This window comes from Sphaeramia orbicularis, chromosome 15 (assembly GCF_902148855.1).
Source record: "Sphaeramia orbicularis chromosome 15, fSphaOr1.1, whole genome shotgun sequence".
Lineage (NCBI taxonomy): Eukaryota > Metazoa > Chordata > Actinopteri > Kurtiformes > Apogonidae > Sphaeramia > Sphaeramia orbicularis.
This window is the reverse complement of record NC_043971.1, coordinates 13,476,706-13,502,668: the sequence shown is the minus strand read 5'-3', so window position 1 is coordinate 13,502,668 and position 25,963 is coordinate 13,476,706. Positions and strand designations below refer to the sequence as shown.

Below are 25,963 nucleotides of genomic sequence, written 5' to 3'. Positions count from 1 at the left end.
AAATGTAAATATTTTCATGTATTTACACTAAAACAAAGTATAATTTCGCAAAAAATGTGAATAACCTGAACACATACAGTATGAACAACCTGAAATGTCTTAAGAGAAGTACAATTTTCATAATATTCCGCCTGTTATTAAATGTTTTGTGCATTTGTAGATCCACTGTGATCTGTAAGTTATAATGTACATGTGGAAATGATAAACTGAGGCAGAATATTGTTAAAATTACACTTATTTTTTTCAGTTTGTTCATGTTATTCACATCATTTGAAAGGACAGTTTGTAGATGTAAACCATTTCATAATGGAAATGTACTTTTTTCGCTCTAAAACATAGAGAAAAGTTTGGAGTTGACATTATTTCTTTATTTTTTATTATGTTATTATTTTACTGGTTCGGCCCACTTCAGCTCAAATTTAGCTGAATGTGACCCCTGAACTAAAATGAGTTTGACACCCTGATCTAATATAAGTTTTTCTTTCACTACACACACAGTCCTACCACCAATTTGGAATACGTGGAACCAATAACACAAATTTAAGTCGCATTTCTGGTAAGCAGAACAGCACTTTGCAATAATTATCTTGAAAATAAACCAGTTTAATCCAATGAATTCCCACCGACACAAAGACAGCTGCGAGAACCACACAACAAAAACCTTGTACTCATCGTAGCTGTTTGTTTTCCCCAAAAATCCCTTCATCCTGCACATCTTATACAAGTTTTTTTCTTTCTTTCTTTTTTCCAAATCATGAGTTCCAAACTTTAATGAATGCTATTTGATTATACGTTGTATAATCTAATGATATGTACACTGCTGCAAGCTATCTGGGTCACATGTCTTTTTTTTTTTTACTGTACAAAAGCCACTTTCCCACTGGGGATTTAGACTGTCAGCACTCAGATTACACCGCTGGTTCACTTTTAACATTAACCACATGCACGCACCCACACGGTACAAATCATACACCTTAACCTGAATGTTACACCAAGAGCACACAGATCCACTATTCAAACAGGCTTAACACACACCAGCATGAACACACTTTAATGCACTGGAGTCTGGAGAGAGGGGGAATGCTGTTTTTTTTTCCTCAACAAACCCAAAATGCCAAACTGTGTGCATGTGCCAAGATGCTGGGATGCCTGGTTTTACTCTGCAAACTTGTACACATTCTCCTACACCAGGGGTCTCAAACATGCGGCCCACCAAAGGTTCCAATGCGGCCCGTGGGATGAATTTACAAAGTCCTGTGGAACTCATTTTAGTTCGGGTTCCACATGCAGACCAATATGATCTACAGTAAAATAATAACAGCAGATTAACCTACAAAAAATAATGACCCCATATTTTCTTCTTGCTTTCATGTGAGAAAAATAATACTACACTATGCCTACAAATAATGACAACTTCAAATTTTTTTTTGTTGTTTTAATGTAAAAAATAACATGAAATTATGAAAAAAATCTTGAATTGAGCTAACAAAAATCTTCAAATAGGTAAAACAATCTTGTATTAAGCCCAAAAAAAATCTTCAATTAAGTATAAAAATCTTGAATTAAGCCAACAAAAATCTTCAATTAAGTAAAAAAATCTTGAATTAAACCAACAAATATCTTCAATTAAGTAAAAAAAAAAAATCCTGAATTAAGCCAACAAAAATCTTCATTTAAGTAAAAAAATCTTGATTTAAGCCAACAAAAATCTTCAATTAAGTAAAAAAAAATCTTGATTTAAGCCAACAAAAATCTTCAATTAAGTAAAAAAAAAAATCTTGAATTAAGCCAACAAAAATCTTCAATTAAGTAAAAAAAATCTTGATTTAATCCAACAAAAATCTTCAATTAAGTAAAAAAAATCTTGACTTAATCCAGCAAAAATCTTCAATTACGTAAAAAAAAAATCTTGAATTAAGCCAACAAAAAACTTCATTTAAGTAAAAAAATCTTGATTTAAGTCAACAAAAATCTTCAATTAAGTGAAAAAATCTTGAATGAAGCCAACAAAAATCTTCAATTAAGTAAAAAAAATATTGAATGAAGCCAACAAAAATCTTCAATTAAGTAAAAAAAAATCTTGAATTAAGCCCAAAAAAAATCTCAAATTTAGCAAAAAATCTTGAATTAAACAAAAAATTTAGAATTAACAACTTCAATTTTTGTCTTTTAGTGCAAAAAAATAACATTAAATTATGAAAATATTTACATTTACAAACTATCCTGCTACAATAAGATGTGAACAACCTGAACAAATATGAACAACCTGGAATGTCTAAAGAAAATTAAGCACAATTTTAACTATTTTCTGCCTGTTCCTCAGTGTTTAGTGTCTTTGTAGATCTGATCCATAACGCACATGTAGAACTGTTAAGTTGAGGCAGAATATTGTTAAAATTGCACTTATTTCTCCGTAGAAATTTCATTTTTTTTCATCTTATTTAGATCTTTTTTGTTTGGATAGTTTATAAAACTAAGTATTTCATAATTTAATGGTGTTTTTTTTCACTAAAACACTGACAAAAATTTGTAGTTGTCATTATTTATAGGTTATTCTGTTATTATTTTACTGGTCCGGCCCAATGGAGATCAAATCAGGCTGAATGTGGCCCCTGAAAGAACATGAATTTGAGACCCCTGTCCTACACAGTCCTCAAAAGACGTGTAATCAACAGCGGTGGTGACGGTGGCTTTTCATCCTTCCACATATAATACCAGCACAAACACGCTCATGGAGCTGCTATCTGTCTCCTTCCCTTCTTCCACTCTCTCTCTCCATTTCTGACAACTTATGTAAAGACTGTGTGTGTCAGAGAGAGGGTTTGTGTGTCTAGGACAGAGAAAAGCCTTGGTGACATTAAACACAGTTGACATGGAGTGGGCAGAATAAACAAGGTCCTGAGTAGAAAGTCTGGCCTTCAAACACTCCATACTCAGTGCATAGACCCAGGATCAACAGTGTTTATCAAAGACCTGGGGCTACAGAGAGACAAAGACCCAGAGGGAGAGGGAGATGGTGTTTGGAAGGGGGGGGGGTTGGGAGGATTGAGAATTGAGGTGATACTGGAGGATTGAGTGAAATGTTGATTCTAGATGGACCTGACACACTGAGCTGACAATAGTCGCTTTTCCATTGCACATCTGTGCTAAACTTTCCTGATATTTACTAAATGTGGAAAAAACACAAGTGCGTAATGTCGGTTTTTCCATTAAATCACAAATGCGATGATTTGTTTATTTATTATCGGGAGATGACACGAGAAGTCATTCCATAAACATGACGAACATAAATATGGTGTCGATTTACAGATGTGTTCATTATTATTATTATATATATTACCCCTCTATCTCGTACTAAATAAAAAAAAATGATTGGGTTTCCTGCAAGGTTATTATTGTTAACGAAAAGTAACGAAATGACGAAAACTAGAATTCAAAAAAGCATTTTCGTTAACTGAAATAAATAAAAACTATAATTAAAAGAAAAATACTATAACTAACTGAAACTGTATTGTGTGCATACAAAACTAACTAAAACATACAAAAATTATGGATAAAATTCCCTTAGTTTTCATCTTTGTCGATGTCGGATTGATATAAAATCGATTTATTTCGCTCGAGCAATTTTAGCCAATGGCACCGTACGGCACTTCGAGGTCCGTCACTTCTCGTCACTTGTTGAGTCCTGTTTGGGATTTACGTGACTACAACAGCAAAGATATGAAAAAATAAAACTAAACTAAAACTAAGCATTTGCAAGAAAATGAAAACTAATAAAAACTAGCGAACCTGATCTAAAAACTAATTAAAACTAACTGAATTAGAGAAAAAAAAAGTTAAAACTACATAAAACTAAACTATAATGAAAAATCCAAAACTATTATATCCTTGGTTTCCTGGTGTGTCCACACATACCATGACATGTTTCTTCTTCTTCGTTTGTTGAAATGAACATCAACATCTGTTTTTTTAATTCACCTGACTCTAGTTGCAAAAAAAAAGGTCCTTCCATTGCAGTTTTGTGTGATATACCATTTGTGCTATGCCCGAAAAACCACCTCTTGCCAGCACAAAAACTTTGAATCAAAACATTAGACTTTTGGCAAAATTGTTGTTTTTCCATTAGGTAAATTTTATGCGCAAGTTAGGGTTGCGCACTTTGAAGGTCAATGGAAAAGTGACTACTCACTAGACCTGTGTTTTTCAACCTTGGGGTCGGGACCCCACGTGGGGTCGCTTAGAATTCAAATGGGGTCACCTGAAATTTCTACAATTTCTAAAAAGGAATACTATTAAAAATATATATGGTGAGTTGAGAGAGACAATCCCAATTCATAAAAGTCATGACAGACTGTAAAGCTGAAACTGAAGCACTGTGGTACTGTTTATTTTTCAAATGTTCATTGTAGTCGGTTTCAGATGCTGCAGCTCTTTCATAATTCATAGTTTGAGTTCTTGTTTGTTCAGTATTAATTGTCAGCCTTGTAAATCCAAGCTGGACAGATTGTACATTTCCTGACCAAGGAAAATAAAATTTTCACTTTATGCAGTAATCTACACCTGGCTTTTCTGCCTCTGTCCATAATAATATACATTATATAGACTAACTGTCATCTAAAATTAACGTTTATTTGCAACATAGTACAGCAAACTATTGCATGAAAAAAAATGTCTCCATTTTGAATGTCTGGGGTCACTAGAAATTTGTGATATTAAAATGGGGTCGCGAGCCAAAAAAGGTTGGAAACCACTGGTCTAGACATGTGCTTAGTGTTTGTGGCTGCAGGTTTTGTAGGTGTTTCTGGAAAATTTTGGAGCTACAGTATGTGACTGATGATTCAAGGAGCTGAAATGGAAGTTGACTGTGACAGAGCGTCTTGTTTATTTACTTTGGATTACCAGTTGCAGCCTGAATTTACAAGAAAAAATGCTTCCTTTTCAGTGTCATACAAGAAGAGGAGTATATAGAAAAAAAAATTATTAGACCGTCAAAAGTCATCGAAAACAATGGTTATGCAATCAAGTACTAACTCCTGTGTGTATCATGTGACTAAAACAGACAGAAAAGAAAACATGGAATGCCTGAAAGCACTGTTTTTGTCAGTACAATGCCATAGCTATAGATGTAAGAACTGAAGTGATTTTGGTTTTTATCAAGAAAACCATGGAAAATGGATAGATGTCAGGTCTGAAATTAAACTCTTATGAGTTATTTTTGTTGTTTTCATTATATTTGTCCAAACAAATGTACCTTTACTTGTACCAGGCATTAAAATGAACAAGAAACTAAAGAAAACAAGGGTGGTCTAATAATTTTTTCCGCGACTGTATATTCGGTAGAAGAGTAATAAAGAGTAAAATACTACTTCAGGGGGGATATACACAATATGTACACAAATATGAGGATGTATTGAAGTCCAGTGTTTCATTACAAGGGGCCACAAAATGATAATGACAAATATAGTGTATAATACTATACAATAGAATATTCTTTATCATTATAACATGTACAACAAAGTCAAAATGTCATCCAGTAAAAATTATAAAGGAAAATATCTTTTAATTCTAATTTCAGCTGTAGGAATTATATTTTTTACATTGTCCTTATATTGTATGCTTATAAATGCTTTGTTTTTCCTTAATTTTACTCAATGTTGAAATTTTTTAGAATTATAAATGTTTATTTTTCAGATTTTTTTTTTCATGTTCTGACCATATATAATGATTTTAAACACAAGTATCCATCTGGTTTCTACAGCTCTCACCCAGGAAGAAAAAACAGCTGTTAAACTTAAAAGGAAATATTGATTTGACAAACATGATAATTATTGACACCGACTCACATAAGCATTTTAATCATGACAATATTACAAATCAACAGAAATGTGTCCCAATATTTTTGTACATAAACTATATGCAGAAAATAAATAAAGGCACAGCTGGCATGACTATGAAAAGCACAGGAATAATGCATTATTTGGTGTACTTTTGTTTCTACTGAAACTGCATAAATATCTTAAACGTTTGCTAATATCCTTCCGTTATCTATTAGAAGCAAAATTATATGTGAGGTAGCACTGAGCTTGATTTAAAATATGAATATATGAATTTTTTGTTTGAAATTTGTAGAATAAAACATTTTATGCCCAAAATCAAGCCTATTAAGTATCATTTCTCCTGACCGTGTAGTCCAGGGGTGTCAAACTCATTTTCCTCTGGGGGCCACATTCAGGCCAATTTAATCCGAGGTGGGCTGGACCAGTACAATAACAGCATGATAACCAATAAATAATGACAATTCCAAATTGTTTTACTGCAAAAAAAAAAAAACATTTAATTATCCCAATATTTACATTTAAAAACTATCCAAAAAAAAGGATGTGAATAACCTGAAAAAAAAAATTACATTTGTTAAGAAATATAAATACAATTTTACCAATATTATGCCTTCATTTATACATGTGCGTTACAGATCAGATCTATAAAGGCACAAAGCATTTTGTAACAGGAAAAATATTGTTAAAATTGCTCTTAATTTTAGAGTCTGGTTTCGACCAACTCGATATGTAAAGCGTCATGAGATAACTTTTGTTATGATTTGGCGCTATATAAATAAAATTTGATTGATTGATTGATTAATTTTCTTTAGACATTTCAGGTTGTTCATATTTGTTCAGGTTATTCACATTTTATTGTTAAAGGATGGTTTGTTAACCCTTTCATGCACGAATTATGAGAACCTTAGTCACAATTTTTTCCCGAGTGTTTTTATTCCTCTTTAGGCATGAAAAAAAGACAATGCGATTAAAAATTTTCTCCTGAAAAATAAATAATAATAATTTAAAAAAAACAACAATAATTTAAAAAAAAAATTAAAAAAAAATACATAAAAAAATAATGAAAAAAAAAAAAAAATTCTTATGAACCTATTTTTCATGAAGTTGCAAAAATGTCCACTCAGCTGGACACCACACATTTAATTTTTGACGCACAGAAATATGTATTTACTGATAAATTGTGTGAAAACTATGGGGAGGGCTTGTGATTCTGGGGCTTTATGCTCAGGAGAGATCTACATAATGTTACCAATTCATGCCAGATAGGATATGTAGTGTCTTAAAACTTTAATAAAGATATGTGTAAAAAACAACAACAAAAAGAACAACAAAATCCATGAATATACAAGAGAACAGCGGCAGAATAGCTGTCCACTGTAGTGACCAGTGTGCATGAAAGGGTTAATGTAAACCTTTTCATAATGTAATGTTTCTTGCCCTAAATCAAAGAGAAAAAAATGGTGTTGTCATTATTTATAGGTTATTATGATATCATTTTTGAGCTTGATGACTTTGCAAATTCATCACTTGGGCCAGATTGGAATCTTTGGCGGGCCGGTTTTGGCCCCCGGGCCGCATGTTTGACACCTGTGGTGTAGTCACTCCAATATGGATATCTCAAATGATGTCAATTTTTTGGGCGGCCATGGCTCAGATGGTAGAGTGGGTCATCCAATAACCAAGGGGTTGGCGGTTCGAATCCCACTCTGTCCTAGTCAGTCCATTGTGTCCTTGGGCAAGACACTTCACCCTCCTTGTCTCCAGTGCCACTCACACTGGTGTATGAATGCGTGTGAATGTTTGGTGGTGGTCAGAGGGGCTGTTGGCGCGAATTGGCAGCCACGCTTCTGTCAGTCTGCCCCAGGGCAACTGTGGCTACAGATGTAGTTTACCACCACCAGAGGGAGAATGTGAGAGCGAATGAATAATGGATCAATAATGTAAAGAGCTTTGAGTGACCAAAAAAGTGCTATATAAATCTAATCCATTACACTGGATTAATTTTGCTCAATCAGGTCAACTTTCTGAACTATGCTACATATTGGCTTTTTAACATTTTTGCTTACATTTATGGGCATTTTCACATCATATGATACAAAATTCTTTCATATTTCTTGCAATAAACGAGTTCTGAAGATTTTACTTTTGCCAATTTATGATTAAAGTTTTTTTTAATATTACAGGTGAATGAAATGGCTTCGACTAGAAGATCTTGCAAAAATAAGCCTGACATATTCTGCTACATCTGCGGTGAATACACCATTGTACCTAACAGGAATCAAGTGATCAAATGATGTTTTTTCTCTTAAAACCTATTTTGGGTGAGAACTATAAAAAAAAATCAACTGATAAAGTCACAAAAATGTAATCAATTTTGTGAGAAGATCAAATTTTTCAAAATCAAATTAGCAAAAAAACCTGACCTGATTGAGAAAAACAGATGTCATTTTTGGATTTAGCGGTGCAAAATGGTCCTAATTCAGTTGAAAAAAACCTAGACAACTTGCAAAAAACATTTTTTGTAACCCAGTGTTATTATTATAATTTTTTGGGACACCCTGTATATTGAGCTTCAATTTAAAATATCAAGTAAGATTAAGATTAAGATTAGATTAGAAAAGATAATATTAGAAAAGATAAGACAAGACAAGACAAGACTTTAGCTTATTAGTCCCAAAAGGGGAAATTCCAGAAGTGTCAATAGCTTATAGAAAGATATTAATAAACATGTAATATTTTCCTACTTAAAAGCTTTTTTGGTTCAATAAAATGGTCCATATGTGAAATAATATTAGTAATAGACATAAAAAGCCCCATGCGCTTATAACAGCATGTACTGTAGAGCTGCTGTGTCAGTCAGTTCACATATGTTGAAGGAAAACAGAAGGCACTGCTTTATGATGTGTGTCTAAACACTAAACCACTGTGAAAATACACTTAAACATCTGAACATTAAATGAAAATAGGTGGATTTATCCTTTAAGATGTGGCAGAAGGGTGGAATCAAACCCTCCAACTGCTGAGATTAGCTGGGACGTCTTATGTAATAATATTGGCTGTGACACGAGGGCAGTTACGAAAAAACAAGGATCATTATGTGGAGGTATTTACTGTCTGTATTTTACATCCCGTCTTTATGCAGTCTTTTGTCTTGTAAGCCTGTACGTCAGGTTGGATTTGGGCTTTATTCTTACTCGCCATTCTGCGCAAATCTTATCTGTAGTCCCCCCTGAGGGCCTGAAATGCATGTAATCAGTCTGTATAACAAGTACGTCTGGGTGGATGTGTGTGTGTGTGTCCATACGCATATGTATAATGTCTGGATTTGTGCGTTTCTGTACGTGTTTAACACTGATCTCATCCCCCAATCACAAAGCGTATTCCAGCGGGACAGGAAATTGTGCTGGAATTTAGGGTTTATTGCACGAGCCGCACTTCAAAGCATAGAGAAGACTTGGATAAATCTGTACATATATGAGAGTGGAATCCATCTCACAGCATACATCACTCCTGCTCTGAGTACTCTAATACCACCATGCAACGGCAGAAATATGAACTCATAAATCAGGAGTCAGCCTCAGGACTGGGAGAGCCCAACTCCGTTGGCAGTAAAAGCCTGATCGGTTGGACTGACCTGTTTCTTTGCTCTGAGGTTAACACTGTAGACACTGACAGTTCAAGAATGAGGTCAAAGTTTAACCATAGAGATGGTTTTAGGTGTCATTTTGGGCATTTCTGCCAGTAAAACAGGAATTAACCTGTACCCAGAGCTATTTTCGTGGCGGTTCTTTCTCTCGATTTAACCTTTCTTAAATGATTTCTTTCCATCATCCTTGTTTTTTTTCCATTTTTTCAGTGAAAATCAGGTATTTTCCCATTTTTAATTCACTGATCTTATAGATTTTCATAAAAGCTCAGATTAAAGTTGATGGCTAGTATATCTGAAACAGAGAAAACTTAAGAAAATGTGACTTTTTGAGCAAAGATATCAATAATTGAACATACATTTTTTTCTAATTTTCTCTTTATGAAAAAATGTTAGGCTGTATATCATTTGATTTGTATTTGATGATTTACAATTTGATTTGTATTTTTATTGTTTTTACTTTAGATTATTATTTCAGTTATATCGTATTTTTAATTTTTTTTTTTCTCTTCTTTGTGTTTTTTTTTTTTTTTTTTTTAATTTCTGGGGAGGTATTCACATAAGCCTTTTTTGGCTTCTATCCTCTCATGCACAATGATATTACTTGTTTGAAACAGGAGTAAAACAGGAGTTAACCTGTACCCAGTGCTATTTTCGTGGCGTTTCTTGGATGAATTTTTCTCTCGATTTAGCTTTTCTTAAATGATTTCTCACCATTATCCTTGTTTTGTTTTTTTTTCAGTGAAAATCCGGTATTTTCCCATTTTTAATTCACTGATCTTGTAGATTTTTGTAAAAGCTCAGATTAAAGTTGATGGCTATTATATCTGAAACAGAGAAAACTTAAGAAAAGTGACTTTTTTTGAGCAAAGATATCAATAATTGAACATACATTTTTTCTAATTTTCTCTTTATGAAAAAAAATGTAAGGCTGTATATCATTTGATTTGTATTTGATGATTTATAATTTTATTTGTATTTTTTTGTTTTTACCTTAGATTATTATTTCAGTTATATCATATTTTTAATTATTTTTTTTTCTTTTCTTTTTTCTGTGTATATTTTTTATTAGGGAGGTATTCACATAAGCCTTTTTGACTTCTATCCTCTCCTGCACAATAATGTTACTTGTTTGAATCTTTTCGTTTTTTTCCTCTTGCTGTTTATCATGTGCAAATCATTAAAATAAAAATGCAGGCATCTCCATCCACTGTCATCTGTCAACCTCCATGGGTTTTACTGGTGAATCAATCACTATGGAGCCTTTGAACGTCCAAATGGGTCATATCTGATGACCATGAAAAGATGACAAACTGCATTTTACACCAATTATTTCCATGTATTGATAGGATTAGTGGATCAACAGGTATTGAACACTTTAGATTAGTAGATGCTTTTGGTTGCCAGTGGCTCTTTGGGTCTTTATGGGTTAAAGCCAGTTTTGTAATCACACGTGTCTGAATTATTTGGAAGAATCAGCTGATTAGATGTTGAAAAAAATGACCATTAATACCATTGTTAGTGTATCGATATGCAGTAAACACCATTAATGTATACCTGATTTTCCTTATTTATCATTAGGGTAAGTGTAGATCAGCCCTGACCACCTAAACCAGGGGTGCCAAACATACGGTCTGTGGACCAAAACCAGGCCGCCACAGGGTTCAGTCCGACCATTGGGATGAATAATCTGTATAATGCAAAAATTACACTGAAGATATTGTTACGGACACATATCAACCTACAATGAGCTCTAAACACAGCCCCACTACTCTTGACCTTAAAGCAGCTCCTTTATTTCCTGTCTTTCATTATTGGACATTATCTTTCATTATGTGTCTGCTACTTCTTGTTGTGACTACTGTACTCGGGCACATCTGGATTAATCAGTGTGTCCAATAATGCAAGACAGGAAACTAGAAAAGCACTCAGAGAGCGCAGATCTCCACCAAGGCAGATCAGTCCCCCCCATCCCCACCAAATTGTTATCATTTGTTCGTTGTGCCAGTATCAACATTTCCTGAAAATGTCATCCTAATCCATCCAGAACTTTTTGAGCTATCTTGCTGACAGACAGACGAACAAACAAACCCCCCACCCCACCCCCGAAGATTGATCTGGGTCCTCAATCTTCAATGTCTTGTAGTACATGTTGGGAACTTATTTTGTTTTTTTTGTTTGTTTTTTTTACCAAGCACTCTGACCATTCATTGTAGAGTTACACATACATATGTTTGTTGAAAAAATCCCTATCTCCCAATAATAAAGAATCCTTTTAAAAATTCCTGGATCCAGACAGTGATCCGGGTCATTCCCAAAATCTAATCATTTGTTACTCATTCAATTTTGGACATTTCCTGAAAATTTCATCAAAATCCGTCCATAACTTTTTTCAGTTATGTTGCTAACTATCCAACAAACAAACAAACAAACAAACCCTGGCAAAAACATAACCTCTTTGGCGGAGGTAATAAAAGAGCTGCTTTAAGTTCAGGAAGTAGTGGAGCTGTACATAGAGTCCATCGTCTTTCTTTCTGGTTTAGGATCTTATCCACAGGTCGTTGGGGATTATCAGATGCACCTGCCCTGTTTTTTTTCTCCTCACCTGGTTGTAATTAGTCAGTGAGTTTATAAAAGGAGCTGGACCTTCCCAGTTCAGTTGTCTGTGTGCTGTCCAGCCCTCAATTTCTCCATTTGGCTTACTGATATTGCATCCAATGCCCACCTTATTGTCAGAAGGCCCTTTAGTCAGAAAATTAGGTTGGATTTACAAGCACACATCACACACCTTGCCACCAAACTCATCGGTCTTCCCATACCTAACCTCACAGAACTGAACAACAGATTCATAAGATGCTTTGCAGTCTCAATAGAACAGAACAGTACACACCCGCTCGATCAGTACCTCATCCCACCACCCTCAGGCAGTAGATACCGGGCATTATCCTTCAGAAGAGCTCACTTGGGAAGGAGTTTAATCCCTGCAGCCATAGCCACTTTCATCGCCATGTCCGCCACAACCAAGTGTATCTGTAATATGTCTGCATTTCTGGATGTTTTTCTCTTCTATTTGATGTCGATGTTTGTGTGACAACTTCTATGTACAGTCATGTGGAAACAAGTCTCCCTTCTGGGACGAATAAAGTCTAAGTGTAGTTAATAAATCTAACTGTAATCCTAACCCTTTTCTGACTAACGGGCCTTCTGGTTTTTTCTTTATTTAGGATCCCCATTAGCCAACACACAAACGCCAGGCTAGTCTTCCTGGGCTCCTCTGATTTTCTGACAATAGGGCACCTCCCCCCATCCTGACCAGTGACTCCCATTTCCACATGACCGTTTAAGGCCCACCTTTTAAATTTTTCCATCTTTACGATAGATTTAGTTGGTGACTGAACTTTTCATTATCAGCCACCTCTTAGAACCTATTAAAAAGGGCCCTTTGTGGGTTTTACCCCTTTTCTTGTTTTTTTTTCTGCAATCCAGTTTGTTAGTTTCTCCAATTTGCAACCCCTGTTCATCAGTTATGAATCTTGATTTTGGGGGTAACTTAACACAAAGACCCAAACGATCACTAGCAACCAAAATCATCTACCATCAAAAATTGTTTAATAACTTCTGATCCATTAATCCTATCAATCCAAGTCAATAATTGGTATAGAATACCATTTGCCATCTTTTCATGGTCATCAGATATGACCCATTTGGATGTTCAGAGGCTCTGTAGTGAACGTGGAAACACCGTCATCTTCTACAACATTGATTCACCAGTAAAACCCATGGAGTTGGATCAGTGACAGTGGATGGAGACATTGGGTTTATGTTCAGTTAGTGAGAGATTTTGTTGAAAGTCACATTTACTTCATTTTTCTCCGTTTTGATATTATGACAACTAACTTTAATTGGAGCTTTTATGAACATCTACATGGCCAGTAAATGAAATATGGGAAAATACTTGATTTTTATTGAAGAAATACAAAATACAGAGGATAATATTATTATAAATGGTGATCAATAATTCAAAAAAGGTTAAATGGAGAGAAAAATTCATGTTGGAACTGCTGCAAAAGTCACACTGGGTCTTTATGGGTTAATATTAACGATCAAGGGTATCAGTCATTTTAGTTCAGGTCACATATGATCTCATGTTATTTATAAGTTACGTTGGTGTGACTCCTCAAACTAAAATGAGTTTGACACCTCTAAACTACACCGAGACCAGTGTATTAAGACACCAAGACTTTGAAGGGCTAAGACCAAGTTAAAGCTAATATTACAGCCCTGTTTGCATGGGACCAATTAAAGAATACAGGAACGTCCATCCATCCTACAGTATCAGTGTTGGCAAAGAAATCAGAAGTCACGCACCAGATACTCCTGTTGACTGGTCTTGTAATAAAATCCAGACTCGTCTTTGTCTGAAATGAGACGAGATCTCGGTAAAAATGCCTTCGAGGCCCGAGATGAAACCAAGATCTTTAGAAAGTGGACTTGAGAGCAGTATCAACACAAAGACTGAGCTCAAATAAACAACACTACTAGATGCTAAAATTAGCAAGAATGTCGGGTATTTCCATGTGAGTTTTAAGTCACAGCGTGTGTTATACAGTCACAGTCATTCTACACACTGTACTGTTCACTAATAGTTCTATAAATGACCTACTACGTGGAGGTCTGGGGAAACTCATCCAAGCCAACACTAATCCAATTTTTCTGCCACAGAAAAGACAAATGAGTTGTAAATCAGATTATTATTGCACCAACCAGTGCAATATCTACTAACTTACTTGCATTAAAATTTAGCAACTTAGGTCATTTTAAAACCGCAAAGATAATGTATGAAATATTTAATAATTTACTTCCAAATGGTTTTCAGAAGTTGTTTGAATTTAGAGAGTCATTATGAGCTGAGAAGAACAGGAATGACCAACAGAAAACAGACACATCTGTTAAAGGGTAAAACCAGTGGGACAGCTTTGACAAGGAATTCAGGATGTAATTCCATCTAGACATTAACTCATAAAGACCTAAAGAACCATCAGCAAGCAAAGGTATCTACTGATTTGAAATGTTTAATAAGTGTACAACCACTAATTCTAGAAATATATGTAGATAACTGAAGTAAAATGCAGTTTCTCAGTTTTTCGTTGTCAGATTTAACCCATTTGGACGTTCAGAGCTCCGTAGGGAACATGGAAACAGTCAACTTCTGCAACATTGATTTACCAGTAAAAACCGTGGAATTTGACAAATGACAGTGGATGGAGATGCCTGTTTTTATGTTCTGTAAAATATATTTTTCTGAGCAAGTCACTATTTTTTCACAGTTTTGATATAATGACCTCTGAATTTACTCAGAGCTTCTATGAACATCTACATGATCAGTGAATTAAATATAATGAAAATACCTGATTTACTTGGAGAAACGCTAAATTCAGGGGATAATATTTAATAAATAGTGACATTACTTTTGTGTCGACTTCCAAATGACTCGAATCTAAAATTTCTTGAGTAGGTCTGGGTCTCTAAGGGTTAAGAGTTTATGGAAAAGATAGTGGGCAAATACAAATGTCCTCTATGATCGCAATTGGTCATTTTCTGAACTGTTTAGTCCTTGAGTGTCACCAATGGGTAAAGGTGAGGGTACATCCTGGATGTTTCATCAAATTGCTGACATACAGATGAATAACCATTCATACCTATGTGAAATTTAGACCAATTATTACCTCCTCCAAGGAGGTTATGTTTTTGCCGGCGTTGGTTTGTCTGTCTGTTTGTGTGCAAGATAACTCAAAGTTATGGACGGATATGGATGAAAATTTCAGGAAATGTTGATACTGGCACAAGGAACAAATGATGAAATTTTGGTGGTGATCAGGGGTGGGCACGGGGGCCCACTGATCTGCCTTGGCGGAGGTCTGTGCTCTCCGAGTGCTTTTCTAGTTAAGGTAAATGTCTTTGGACAGTGGACAATGCTACTCTATCTGGAGAAATGTGAACTCCACACAAAATCTGAGATTATACCAGGACTTTGTAGCTGTGAGGTGACAGTCCTATTCATACCCCAGAAAATTATTTTAGTTTTGTTTTATTTATTTATTTATTTATTTATTTATTTATTTCCTCTGCCAAGGAGGTTATGTTTTTGCCGGCGTTGGTTTATCTGTTTGTCCGTGTGCAAGATAACTCAAAAAGTTATGGACAGGTTTGGATGAAATTTTCAGGAAATGTTGATACTGGCACAAGGAACCAATTATTAAATTTTCGTGGTGATCGGGGGGGGGGGCACTGATCTGCCTGGGCGGAGGTCTGTGCTCTCAGAGTGCTTTTCTACTTTATTTATCACAAAGGTGGTACAGTGGATAGCACTCTTGCGTCACAGCAAGAAAGTCTTGGGTTCAATTCCAACACCACTCAACAGGGGTGGGACCTTTCTGTGTGGAGTTTGCATGTTCTCCCCCATGTTCTCTCCGGGTACTCCGGCTTCCTCCCACCATCCAAAGACATGCACTGATTAATCAGTTAACTTAAATTACCCATAGGTGTGAATGTGAGAGTGATTGTCAGCCCTGCGATGAACTGGCGACATGTCCAGGGTGTACCCCGCCTTCGCCCACACGAAACTGGGATAGGCTCCAGCTGGGGCACCGATAAGGGGGGGGTAAACATGACAAATTCATGGGGCCCAGCATTTGTGGGGGCCCGGCCCCACAGAGCAGAGGAGGGGGTCCAGTGGATACGAGCTAGAATTTGTAAAAATTTCGTGTAAGATCCACTGTATAAGAGGGGCATAGAAGTTGGGAACGGGACGTTGACAGCATGTTAAGTTTCAGTTTTGTTTTCACACAGTATGTATGCCCCCCCATTCCAACAGACTGATAAGGTACTGAATTTTCTGAAAGGGCCCACAACATTCAGCTTTCATGGGGCCCACAATTGGTAGCAGTGCAACTGGGCTCCAGCAACCCCCCCTCCCGTGACCCTAGTGAGGATAAAGCGGGTTCAGAAAATTATTTATTTATATTTTCTATTGATAATTGCCAAACTATTCATGAAACTGTAGAGAAAGACTGTATTTTTATCCTAAACAGCAGCTGCTTTAGTGTTTACAAAGGGTTGTTGTAATACACTATAACTTCAGCTTTCACCTTTTCAGTCTATTGTTTTGTTTTCCATGTTTTTTTTTTAGTGTCTTGTTTGCTAGTGTTTGTACTACTTCTGGAAAAAATGCATTCGAGGTTGAAATAAAGTCACTGAATTGGACTGCTGTGTTATTTTACAACCGCTGGTAACGTGCTCAAGGAGTTTCTAATGTTTCACAAGCATGCAGGAAATTTACACACACCCACTCGCACACAAACACATGAAACTCGTTGGAAAACAAAGATAACAATAGAAACTGGTGTCAGGTGTCTGAAAAGGTGTGAGTGATTTGGCCTGATGCCACACACAAACACAATTTACTAAGTGTTGAGATATTTGTCTTCCAGCGAAAATGAGCGGTGACAAACCCTTCATCTCGTCACCCTCTTACCCAAACCTCACCTACTTCTGTTCTATTTCTCTCACCGCTTTATCAGCTCTCCCTCCCTCCTTAATACTGCCTCGGTAATCAAAGAGTTAATCATAATCCCCAGACTTTGCTGACACACAAGCCGTCTTTGTTTCGGTCCAGGAAAAAAAAAGTTCAACGTAGATATTCTGAAACATCTTAAGTCACGTTCGTGGTCAATTAAGCTTTAAAAATATTTTAAATGAGCTGTACTAAAACAAGTTCTCCGCACTTCAAATGAAAATCATCAGAGGGCTTACCCCCAGAGTAATCTGTAAGGGTTTAAGTGTTTTAGTGGGGGTCGCACATTAATGACTTGTGCATGTGTCTGAGAACATGCATAGCTGATCTGCAGGCCAAATCCGCACCTTAACCACCGACACGTTATGAAGAAAGCTAGTCAGAAATGCAGCCGGTGAGAACATTTGGCTCAAGCCCAAGCTAAATATAACAAATACAACTTTAATTTATGGCAGGTTAAGTACATCCAGCGTTATAAAATAAACTGCTTTCTTCATCCCACTGTGTATGTAAGTGCAGGCCTCTCAGACGGTAGAAAGATAAGATTGTTCTTTGGCATTCACTCGCATTACTGTGAGCTGCATGTGCTAACAAGTTCAACCTTCAACTGTGTCACATGTCACCACTGAAATATATCAAACTGTCTGCTTTCACTTCAGGACATATTTCCAAGCTTACAATTACATCTTTAATATAGTGCAGTATCCAGACACCTCATTATGGTTACAGGTATTTTCTGATTCAATACTTCCTTTTCTAGTGTCAGTTTTATCGTTTTGCATTTTTCCCAGGCTGTGCACATTTCCATTTTCAAGGTCAAATATGAACTCCTTTTCAGTTTTATTTGAATGAATGAGCAACAGGGCCTAATAGTGGCCTAAAAGTTTGGCTTGTGAAAGGGCCATCGGTTTGCCAGAGAAATTGTTAGCTGATATGCCCTTGAGCAAAGCACTTAAACCCCCATTGGCTACCCAGTCACCTGACATTTTTTTAAACCTTTTTATTTAACCAGGTAAATCGGTTGAAAACCAATTCTAATTTCCAACAATGACCAAGGCAAAAAGCAGCAGCATGAGGCAAAATATACAAAAAAACAATAGCCGCTTATCCATTGACCCTCAAATTGTGTGAATACAACTTGCACATAAAAATTTACTGCATGGAAAAAACAATTTCGCCAAAACTCTCGTTTTTCAATTAAAAGTTTTTGTGCTGGCAAGAGGTGGTTTTTGCGGCATAGCGCAAATGTATGTCAAGCAAAACTCCAATGGAAAGACGTTTTTCTGCAACTAGAGTCACATGAATAAAAAAAAAAAAAAAAAAAAAAAAGATGTTGTCGGATGTTACAACAAGCAAAGAGGAGTTTTAAAAGAAACATGTCGCGGTATGTGTGGACACACCAGGAAGCCAAATTATTTTTTAATTTACTACGGGACAGAGGTATAATGATGATGATGATAATAATGAATGTCTGTAAATCAACACAATATTTATGTTCATCGCCATGTTTATGGCATGACTTGTCATCTTGCGATAATAAATAAACAAATTATCGCATTTGTGATTAAATGGAAAAACTGACATCACGCACTTCTGTTTTTTTGACATTTAGTAAATATTGGTAAAGATGCTCAATGGAAAAGCAACTAATAATTGTAGTACAAAACCTCTCCACAAACAATTCAAAACAGACTACTCTCACACAACATCTAATTACATACAACAAGGAAATCCATAAATAATTAGAAGCAAGTACAATCAGAAACTTTAGTTCCTAATGAATTACTGAAGGTGGATAATGGGATGAAGGTATGAAGCTTTAGTGCTTTTTGCAATTCATTCCAGTTTTTAGAAGCAGTAAAATGAAATGAAGAATGGCCAAAGGAGTTGTGGACTTTTAGGATAATTATGATGATAAATTTACTGGAGTGTAAGTTGCAGTTTTTGTTGGAAATTTTGATTCTGCTTAGTGACTGAAGACATGGAGAAATTTTGTAAATGAGCTGGTACCAGTAGAGTGATGGATGGTGAGTGCAGATTATTATGAGTGTTGAAAGAGGCACCTGTGGCAAAAGGGACTGCAATATAATGGATGACGTCCAATTTATTGAGAAGACATGGTTGCCCATTGCTCCGAGTCTGCAATGTTTGTGGTACTCAAATAGTGATGGGTTAAAAGCAGAGGGCCAATTTCAGTGTGTGTTGTATGTACAATATATCCTGACAAATAATAAAGATTCTTCCTCTCTAGAAAAGTTAACCAGTGTGCTCAGTTTTCTGCTAATCTGCATAGTATTGCGTAGTGCTGGGCGATATGGAAAAAATCATATATCACGATATGGATTATTTTATATCACGATAACGATATATATCACGATATACCACAAAAAAGTATGTTTTCAGTTATTCTCTAAAAAGTTTGACAAAAATTTCATTGCTTGCTTTTCTCCAACTTTATTTTGAAGTGACATTTAACTCAACTGTCACAAATGAGAAACATACATTTTAGTGCAGCAATATAAATGTATCTAATGAAAACAGCTGTGGCGGAGGTACAGTAGTCTTCACATTTTTTTCAAAATCATACAGTTATTTAAACTGAATTGTCAAAATAAACTCTATTTTTAAGTTTTTTTTTTAAAGTGCACAACAGTTTCAAGTTTCTGAGAAGAAAAAAACATTTTTGCACAGAAGTTCAGCTATAAAAAATAAACAAATTATTTTTCAACTTTCTGAAATCTGTAACCTTGTAGTGCAAAGTTTGCAAACCAATATAAAGTGTCAAAAGTAAACATTAGGGTTGAACAGAACTCTGTTTAAGGCATTAACCATAAATAAAAATGCAAACATAAAAGGCTACTTTGTAGAAGTAGATATGTTTCTGTCAAATTTACAGGTTGAGTGCGAGGAAGACAAGTTGGTCTACTGTGTTTGGCTTAAGACATGACCTCTTACATGTGATGATGTTCCCACTCGCACTGAAGGCCCTTTCAGATGAAGAACTAGTAGCTGGAATGCACAAGTACTTTTTGGCGAGCCTGGCCACCAATGGGAAGTTCATCTCATGCTGCTTCCACCATTCCAGTGGGTCTGTCTCTGAGTCAGGCCCAAGTGCCTGAAGATACATAGAGAGCTCCAGTTCAATGGATGCTCTGCTTGGCTGGGAATGGGTGGTGGCTTGACCTGCCTTTCTGAAGTAGCTACCTAAACTTTTCTTTGTTTTCTTTGTGGGATGGGGAAGCTCTGGATCATCTTCAGCAGCTGGGGGTGAACTGGAGGCTGCTGCTGTTTGTGCACTTTCTGGTGCCGTGGCTCCCACCATGTCCACCAGCTCTGCTGTAGCCCTCATCTTTATGAACTCCACCCTCTCTTCCTTCATGTAGGCTGTCTTAAACCGTGGGTCAACAAGTGTCGCCATGTCTAGGAGATTGTTGGTGGTATGGTCATCATACTTTTCATTGAGGTACTTGAGGATACCCTCTTTGACTGCTTTTGTGAGCTCTGTGTCCCCATCCTTCCGGCTGAGGATTTCGTTGTTGAAGAGGTGCAGTACTGGCTTCAGAAAAGATACGGTGACATACCTCTCCCCCGACAAAGCGTCAATAAATTCGAACAGTGGACCCAGTGCCTTGTTCAAGGACTCTAGCAATGCCATGTCTTGCCAGCTTGGCACCAGATGTCTTGCCTAAGTCAAATAGCAAAAAAAATAGGTTACTTTCATGAGAAGGTGAATCTAGGCTGCAAACATAATCAGAATCCACAATGAAAAGAATCAATGTGCAATGTCCAGTGGCCATGTCTCACCTTCTTGTCTGCAAGGAGGACTTGTGAAAGAGCTTTCTCCTGCTCTAGGAACCTCGCTATCATCATCTGCCGCGAGCCCCATCTTGTGGGGGTTTCAGTGATGAGCTGATGGGGAGGCAAGCCCAACACTGCTTGCGCCTTGGCCAAGTCACGTTTTCTCTTCCATGAGTTGGAGAAGGTACTCACCACCTTTTTGCACACTCCAACTGCTCGTTCCACAGCCTGCTTTGTAGATGCTGGTGTGAGAGCTTTTAGAGCGTTCTCTGTTGAAATAAAACAAAAAAGTATGTAATGTAATAACATATTTTGACAGCAATTTTAATTTTTATCATCATGTATCACTTAAATGATTTATGGACTGATTTAATAATTAGATACTGTGGTCAGCTAGTATCACAATTCATTCTTTACCATGACAGACAAAATAATAAATAAATAAAATGGAGAGAATAACTTGTTCAATAAGGTTTTGTACATAGGCTGATCAAACATAACACAGGATAACCAAACTAATTTCAATTCACTAATATTTTTGTTGCTGCTATAATATTCCCATTGCAATATTACACTAAGCCATTTTTAGATCATTTTACACTTACCAATGGCTAGCTGTAGACGGTGACCAAAGCATTGTAGCCGTTCCCACTCATTCAGTTCCATTGCAGAGATGTTGTTAGTGGCGTTATCCGTGGTGACACAGACAAGGTGGCATTCTTGCAGTCCCCATGACTCCAGTGTATCTCTCAGACCTAGATAGATGAATACTTAATTAGGGGTCACTCAGAATTACTACAGCGTACAGAACAGTATAATAAAACAGTAATATATAAGTGTTTTACTACCGTGCATGCATATATATATATATATATATATATATATATATATATATATATATATATATATATATATACACACATACACACACACAGACACACACAGGGTGTCCCATAAATCTCCATACATAGGAAAAACGAACATTTCTTGACATAAACCATTTTTATTTATATAAAATGCTCCATATGACTGCCATTTTGTCGGGAACACATTTCAAGGCATGTCCTCCACTGCTGAAGAACTACTGGGTGTCCCATAAGTCTTCATACATAGGAGACATAATACATTCCATACATATATGGTTCTAACATGTATTTCTTTATATTTTTCTTCTTTATAGTTCTTCAGCAGTGGAGGACACGCATTGAAATGTGTTCCCGACAAAATGGCATATATATATATATATATATATATATATATATATATGCACGTTAGTAAAATGATTCTAAAAAGAATAAATATGTAGCAATGGGAGACTGATACCTTGGGCTAGCATGACTCCTGTGTGGTCATCTGGAAAGTACAAAGTCTGTAAACAGCGGGCGCAGAGGGTCCAGTCTTTGCTGATGAAATGGATGGTTACGCTCATGTAGGGCTGCGTAGCTCTGCTCGTCCACAGGTCAGTTGTCAAGGCATAATGCACCACACTGCAAACATCCTTCTCTACTTTGGCCCGGCATGCGTCATATAAGCGAGGCAACTCGACTTTACTGAAGTGCTTACGACCGGGCATAACGTACCTCGGATCAAGGACTTTGACGAGGTCTCGAAAGCTGTCCTTCTCAACTACATGCACGGGAGCCATGCCTTTACAAATGTAACGCGAGATGGCACATGTGATTTGTTTATGGCGCTGGGACGTTTTCTCATACGGCGTACCTTGTGCGAAAGACTGCTTTATCTTAGGTTGGCTATAGTTTTTCTTTTCACAACTTGCCCCCGCTGTTCCACAACTTGGTTTAGCTCGGATTTTTTGGATTCTTATATATTCTTTTTCGTGGACCTTCTTTAGGCGATAGAAGAGGTTTGTTGTGTTGGCATCGGGCGCGGGAATAGTCTTGTAACATAGTTTGCATATGGCCGTCTTCTGCTCCGTGTCGGACCTCTTGAACCCAAAATGTATCCAAATCACAGACGTACCCCCTCTTTTCGGTAAAAGTGCTTCTTCTTGGGCTGCCTGCGTGGCTGTCTGTTGCGACTCCGGGCATGACACTTTAACCTGTTGCGCGTCCATCGTTCAGCACTCATGAGTTAAGTAACGTAAAAGCATGTTGCAAACCCGCGTGAGAATCAAAGAACGTAAAGCAGCGTCATGTCGCAAAACCACAGGACGGAGTTTCTTTGCGAAAAATCTATTTTTTATTCTTCTTTATTTTCACTTATATAAACTTAGAGTATGCATAGTGACAAGACAACACTAATAAAACCGTCGCAGGCTATTTAATGATATATTTGCTGTTATAATTGATAAAATTAGGTTAGAAACGATAGAAACGATAGAAGAGAAATGGCACGATTGACACTTCTCTATCGTCCCCACGATATGTATCGTCATATCGCCCAGCACTAGTATTGCGTTTTACAATATGCATCATACAATGAGGTCAAACCATTGAACACAAGACAAATTATTCTGACATTGTTTTGGTTTTAGTGCCGTACAGAGGCTTCTTGAGTCAGAATAAGCTGCCAGATGAGAATTAGTTTGCATATCGGATTGTGTCCAGGTTTTAGAAAATCTGGACCACAATAACAAACAAGAAAAAGAACCAAGTGACTCATGATTTGACAACATGACGATGGTGGAAGAAGGAAGATGATGGACCGGTGTTTTTCAAGCTTCCGTGTTGGAAAATGAGGCTACTGGAGATGGTCCAGCGAATCCCTAATCGAATTGTTTACCCAAGTCCCTAAAATGACTCATCTCACAGCTCTGTGTCCATTTACTTGCATTAGTGGAGTCCTACCATATTTAAGTTCCAAACAGCATCATCCACAAACCTCTTGCATCTTGAAGAACCTGATAACACATCGTCCTATAGAGAAGTCCCATAAATTACAAGGGAGGAAAGCGTTGGATCTATCTGAGCCCGACACTCAGATGTAGGGAGAGATGGTTGAGTGAATCTCTAATCGGATCTCTTAACCGAGATCCATTCACAGATGGAGGAAACTCTCGCCAAGAAGATTGGGTTACTCACAGGATGCGCCATGAACACTCTTCAGATTCATCCTTTTGTGTGTGATTGTGAAATTCTGGCTCAAGTGACTCATCGAACCCAGATCCTTTCAGCGAGTGATTCAAAATGATCCACATTTCCCATCAGTAGGTGTTACCTATGCCAGCGTTTACCATCCAGTGTGCCGAGACAAATCCTCAGGTGTGCCGTGGAAAATTATCCAACTTCACCTGATTGGTACTGTAAGGGAGCAGCGTGATGTACACTCACAGTCAATGAAAACTTTGAGACTGTATTTTTCGACATAACTTTTATTTTGAAACCCTAAACTGGAATTTTTTCATATGAATCATTTGTTTAGGATATTGGCATACAAAAACAAAAATCTAAAGTTTCAAGAATAATTTCAAAACAAAAAACTTAACAAAAGAAAATGGCATCTGCCAAACACAAACAACAGTAGCGGTCCTGGTTGGGAGTCGTCACTCTCTCTCGCCCTGGACATGGCCTATGGTCAACAGAGTCTGTGGTGTTGTGGTGTTCAACCAGGTTTCTGACTGTGGGTTGGGAACAGCCCATACACAGGCCTGGCAATATCACTGTAGCTCAAACCGGCCTCCACCATACCCAGTGCCCGGAGACGTTGTTCAGGTGATAGACGTGGCATGATGCTGCTCACTGGACTAACAATGGTGGCCTTTTTTGGGCCTTTATATAGGCCTTCAAAATCAATCCTCAAATTGTGCAGATACCCACTGAGTACTGCTCAATGTGTATTTGGTCCACTTTTGCAAAGAGACCAACCCATGTGCAATGAACCGTGACAACACGACAACTCATCATTATGTCAACTACCTGAGCACTAAGTTGTCAATAAATCCACAATGAATAATTACAACCCCCCTACAAGCAGAAATATGCAGACATTTCTACCTCAAAGTTTCCATTGACTGTCAGTATAAAATACATACGACTGCACGCACCAATGATCCACTCTACAACAACCGTCTCCTGTTTCCCTTTGCAAAATAGAAGTGAAAGTGAACCGGCCCCGGTGGGTTCTGTTGATAAAGCCCCTCCTCACTAGTGATGCGAGGCTTAGCGAGTTACCCGTGAACCCCCCGGTATTGGGTTGGAGCAGGGGGGATATGCCTCTATTATACTATAATACAATGGACCTCAATCCAGGGGTCCATCCAAGGGGTCGCTGATGCACCCCTCTCAGCTTAGTTGATCCAAACGCCCTGCAACAGTGTCGCCCGTGCACCCCCGATATGCCCTCCCCCCGAAAACAGAGAGAGACTCAGCTGTTGAGGGAGATTCGTGTGTGTCTTCCTTCAGTCCCTGCAAGTATATCAGCTTTGTGTTCAACTAAACAGGCCCAGGTTTCATACAAAGTAAAGTGAGGTTAGATTTGCATTATAATTCAATAAATATACTGTTCGTAACATTTTTGTTTGATGGTGTGCCTTGAGATTTTTTCCAATGTAAAATATGTTCAGTGGCTCAAAAAGGTTAGGAAACACTAACCTATACAGTCAGTGTCCCTGACCACTGTACTGATGAAGATCTGGAGTTGGGCCCAGCTCCTCATGTGCTAATGCTAATCGCTATTGCAAGGTGCTGTGTGTGTGTGCATGTGTGTGTTCGGATAAGTAAAATGCCAAGTCTAAATGTCCCAACACAGATAATAAAGCTGACCTTTAACTATTAATTACTGATGCCTTGGCCATTATCACAGTAAATCAGATGGTTTTCGGTGATGTCTGGGCACAAATTCAATCTGATCACTTGTAAATAATGCTGCATACTGTCGGCCTTAAAGATCTGATTTGAAAGAGGCAGATTTCATTTTGAGGTCTTGTATTTACAGTATGACCTATGTCATTGATAAATGGATTATCGATTTGTAACGGGCCTGATTGTCAACCTCAGTTTCCAGTTCTATTTACAAGTGCATTCAGAAAAAAAAAAAGGATGATCATGAACATGGACAAAGTCTACAGCTGCATATTTCCCACAAGATGAATAAACTGCAATAAAATAATAATAATAATAAAACAGATATGAGGAATTTAAGAATACAATG

At 37.0% G+C, this 25,963-nt stretch overlaps 1 protein-coding gene across 1 annotated transcript; it reads right to left on the bottom strand.

The window, feature by feature from the left end:
* Positions 1-19,704: 19,704 nt before the first annotated feature.
* On the bottom strand, positions 19,705-22,928 carry LOC115434578 (zinc finger BED domain-containing protein 1-like). Its single transcript, XM_030156614.1, has 4 exons — positions 22,178-22,928; positions 21,460-21,609; positions 20,861-21,123; positions 19,705-20,741 (listed from the first exon to the last, which is right to left on the bottom strand). The coding sequence occupies exons 1-4, from the start codon at positions 22,926-22,928 to the stop codon at positions 19,947-19,949; spliced, it is 1,959 nt and encodes a 652-aa protein (XP_030012474.1). The 3' UTR covers positions 19,705-19,946.
* Positions 22,929-25,963: the final 3,035 nt, after the last annotated feature.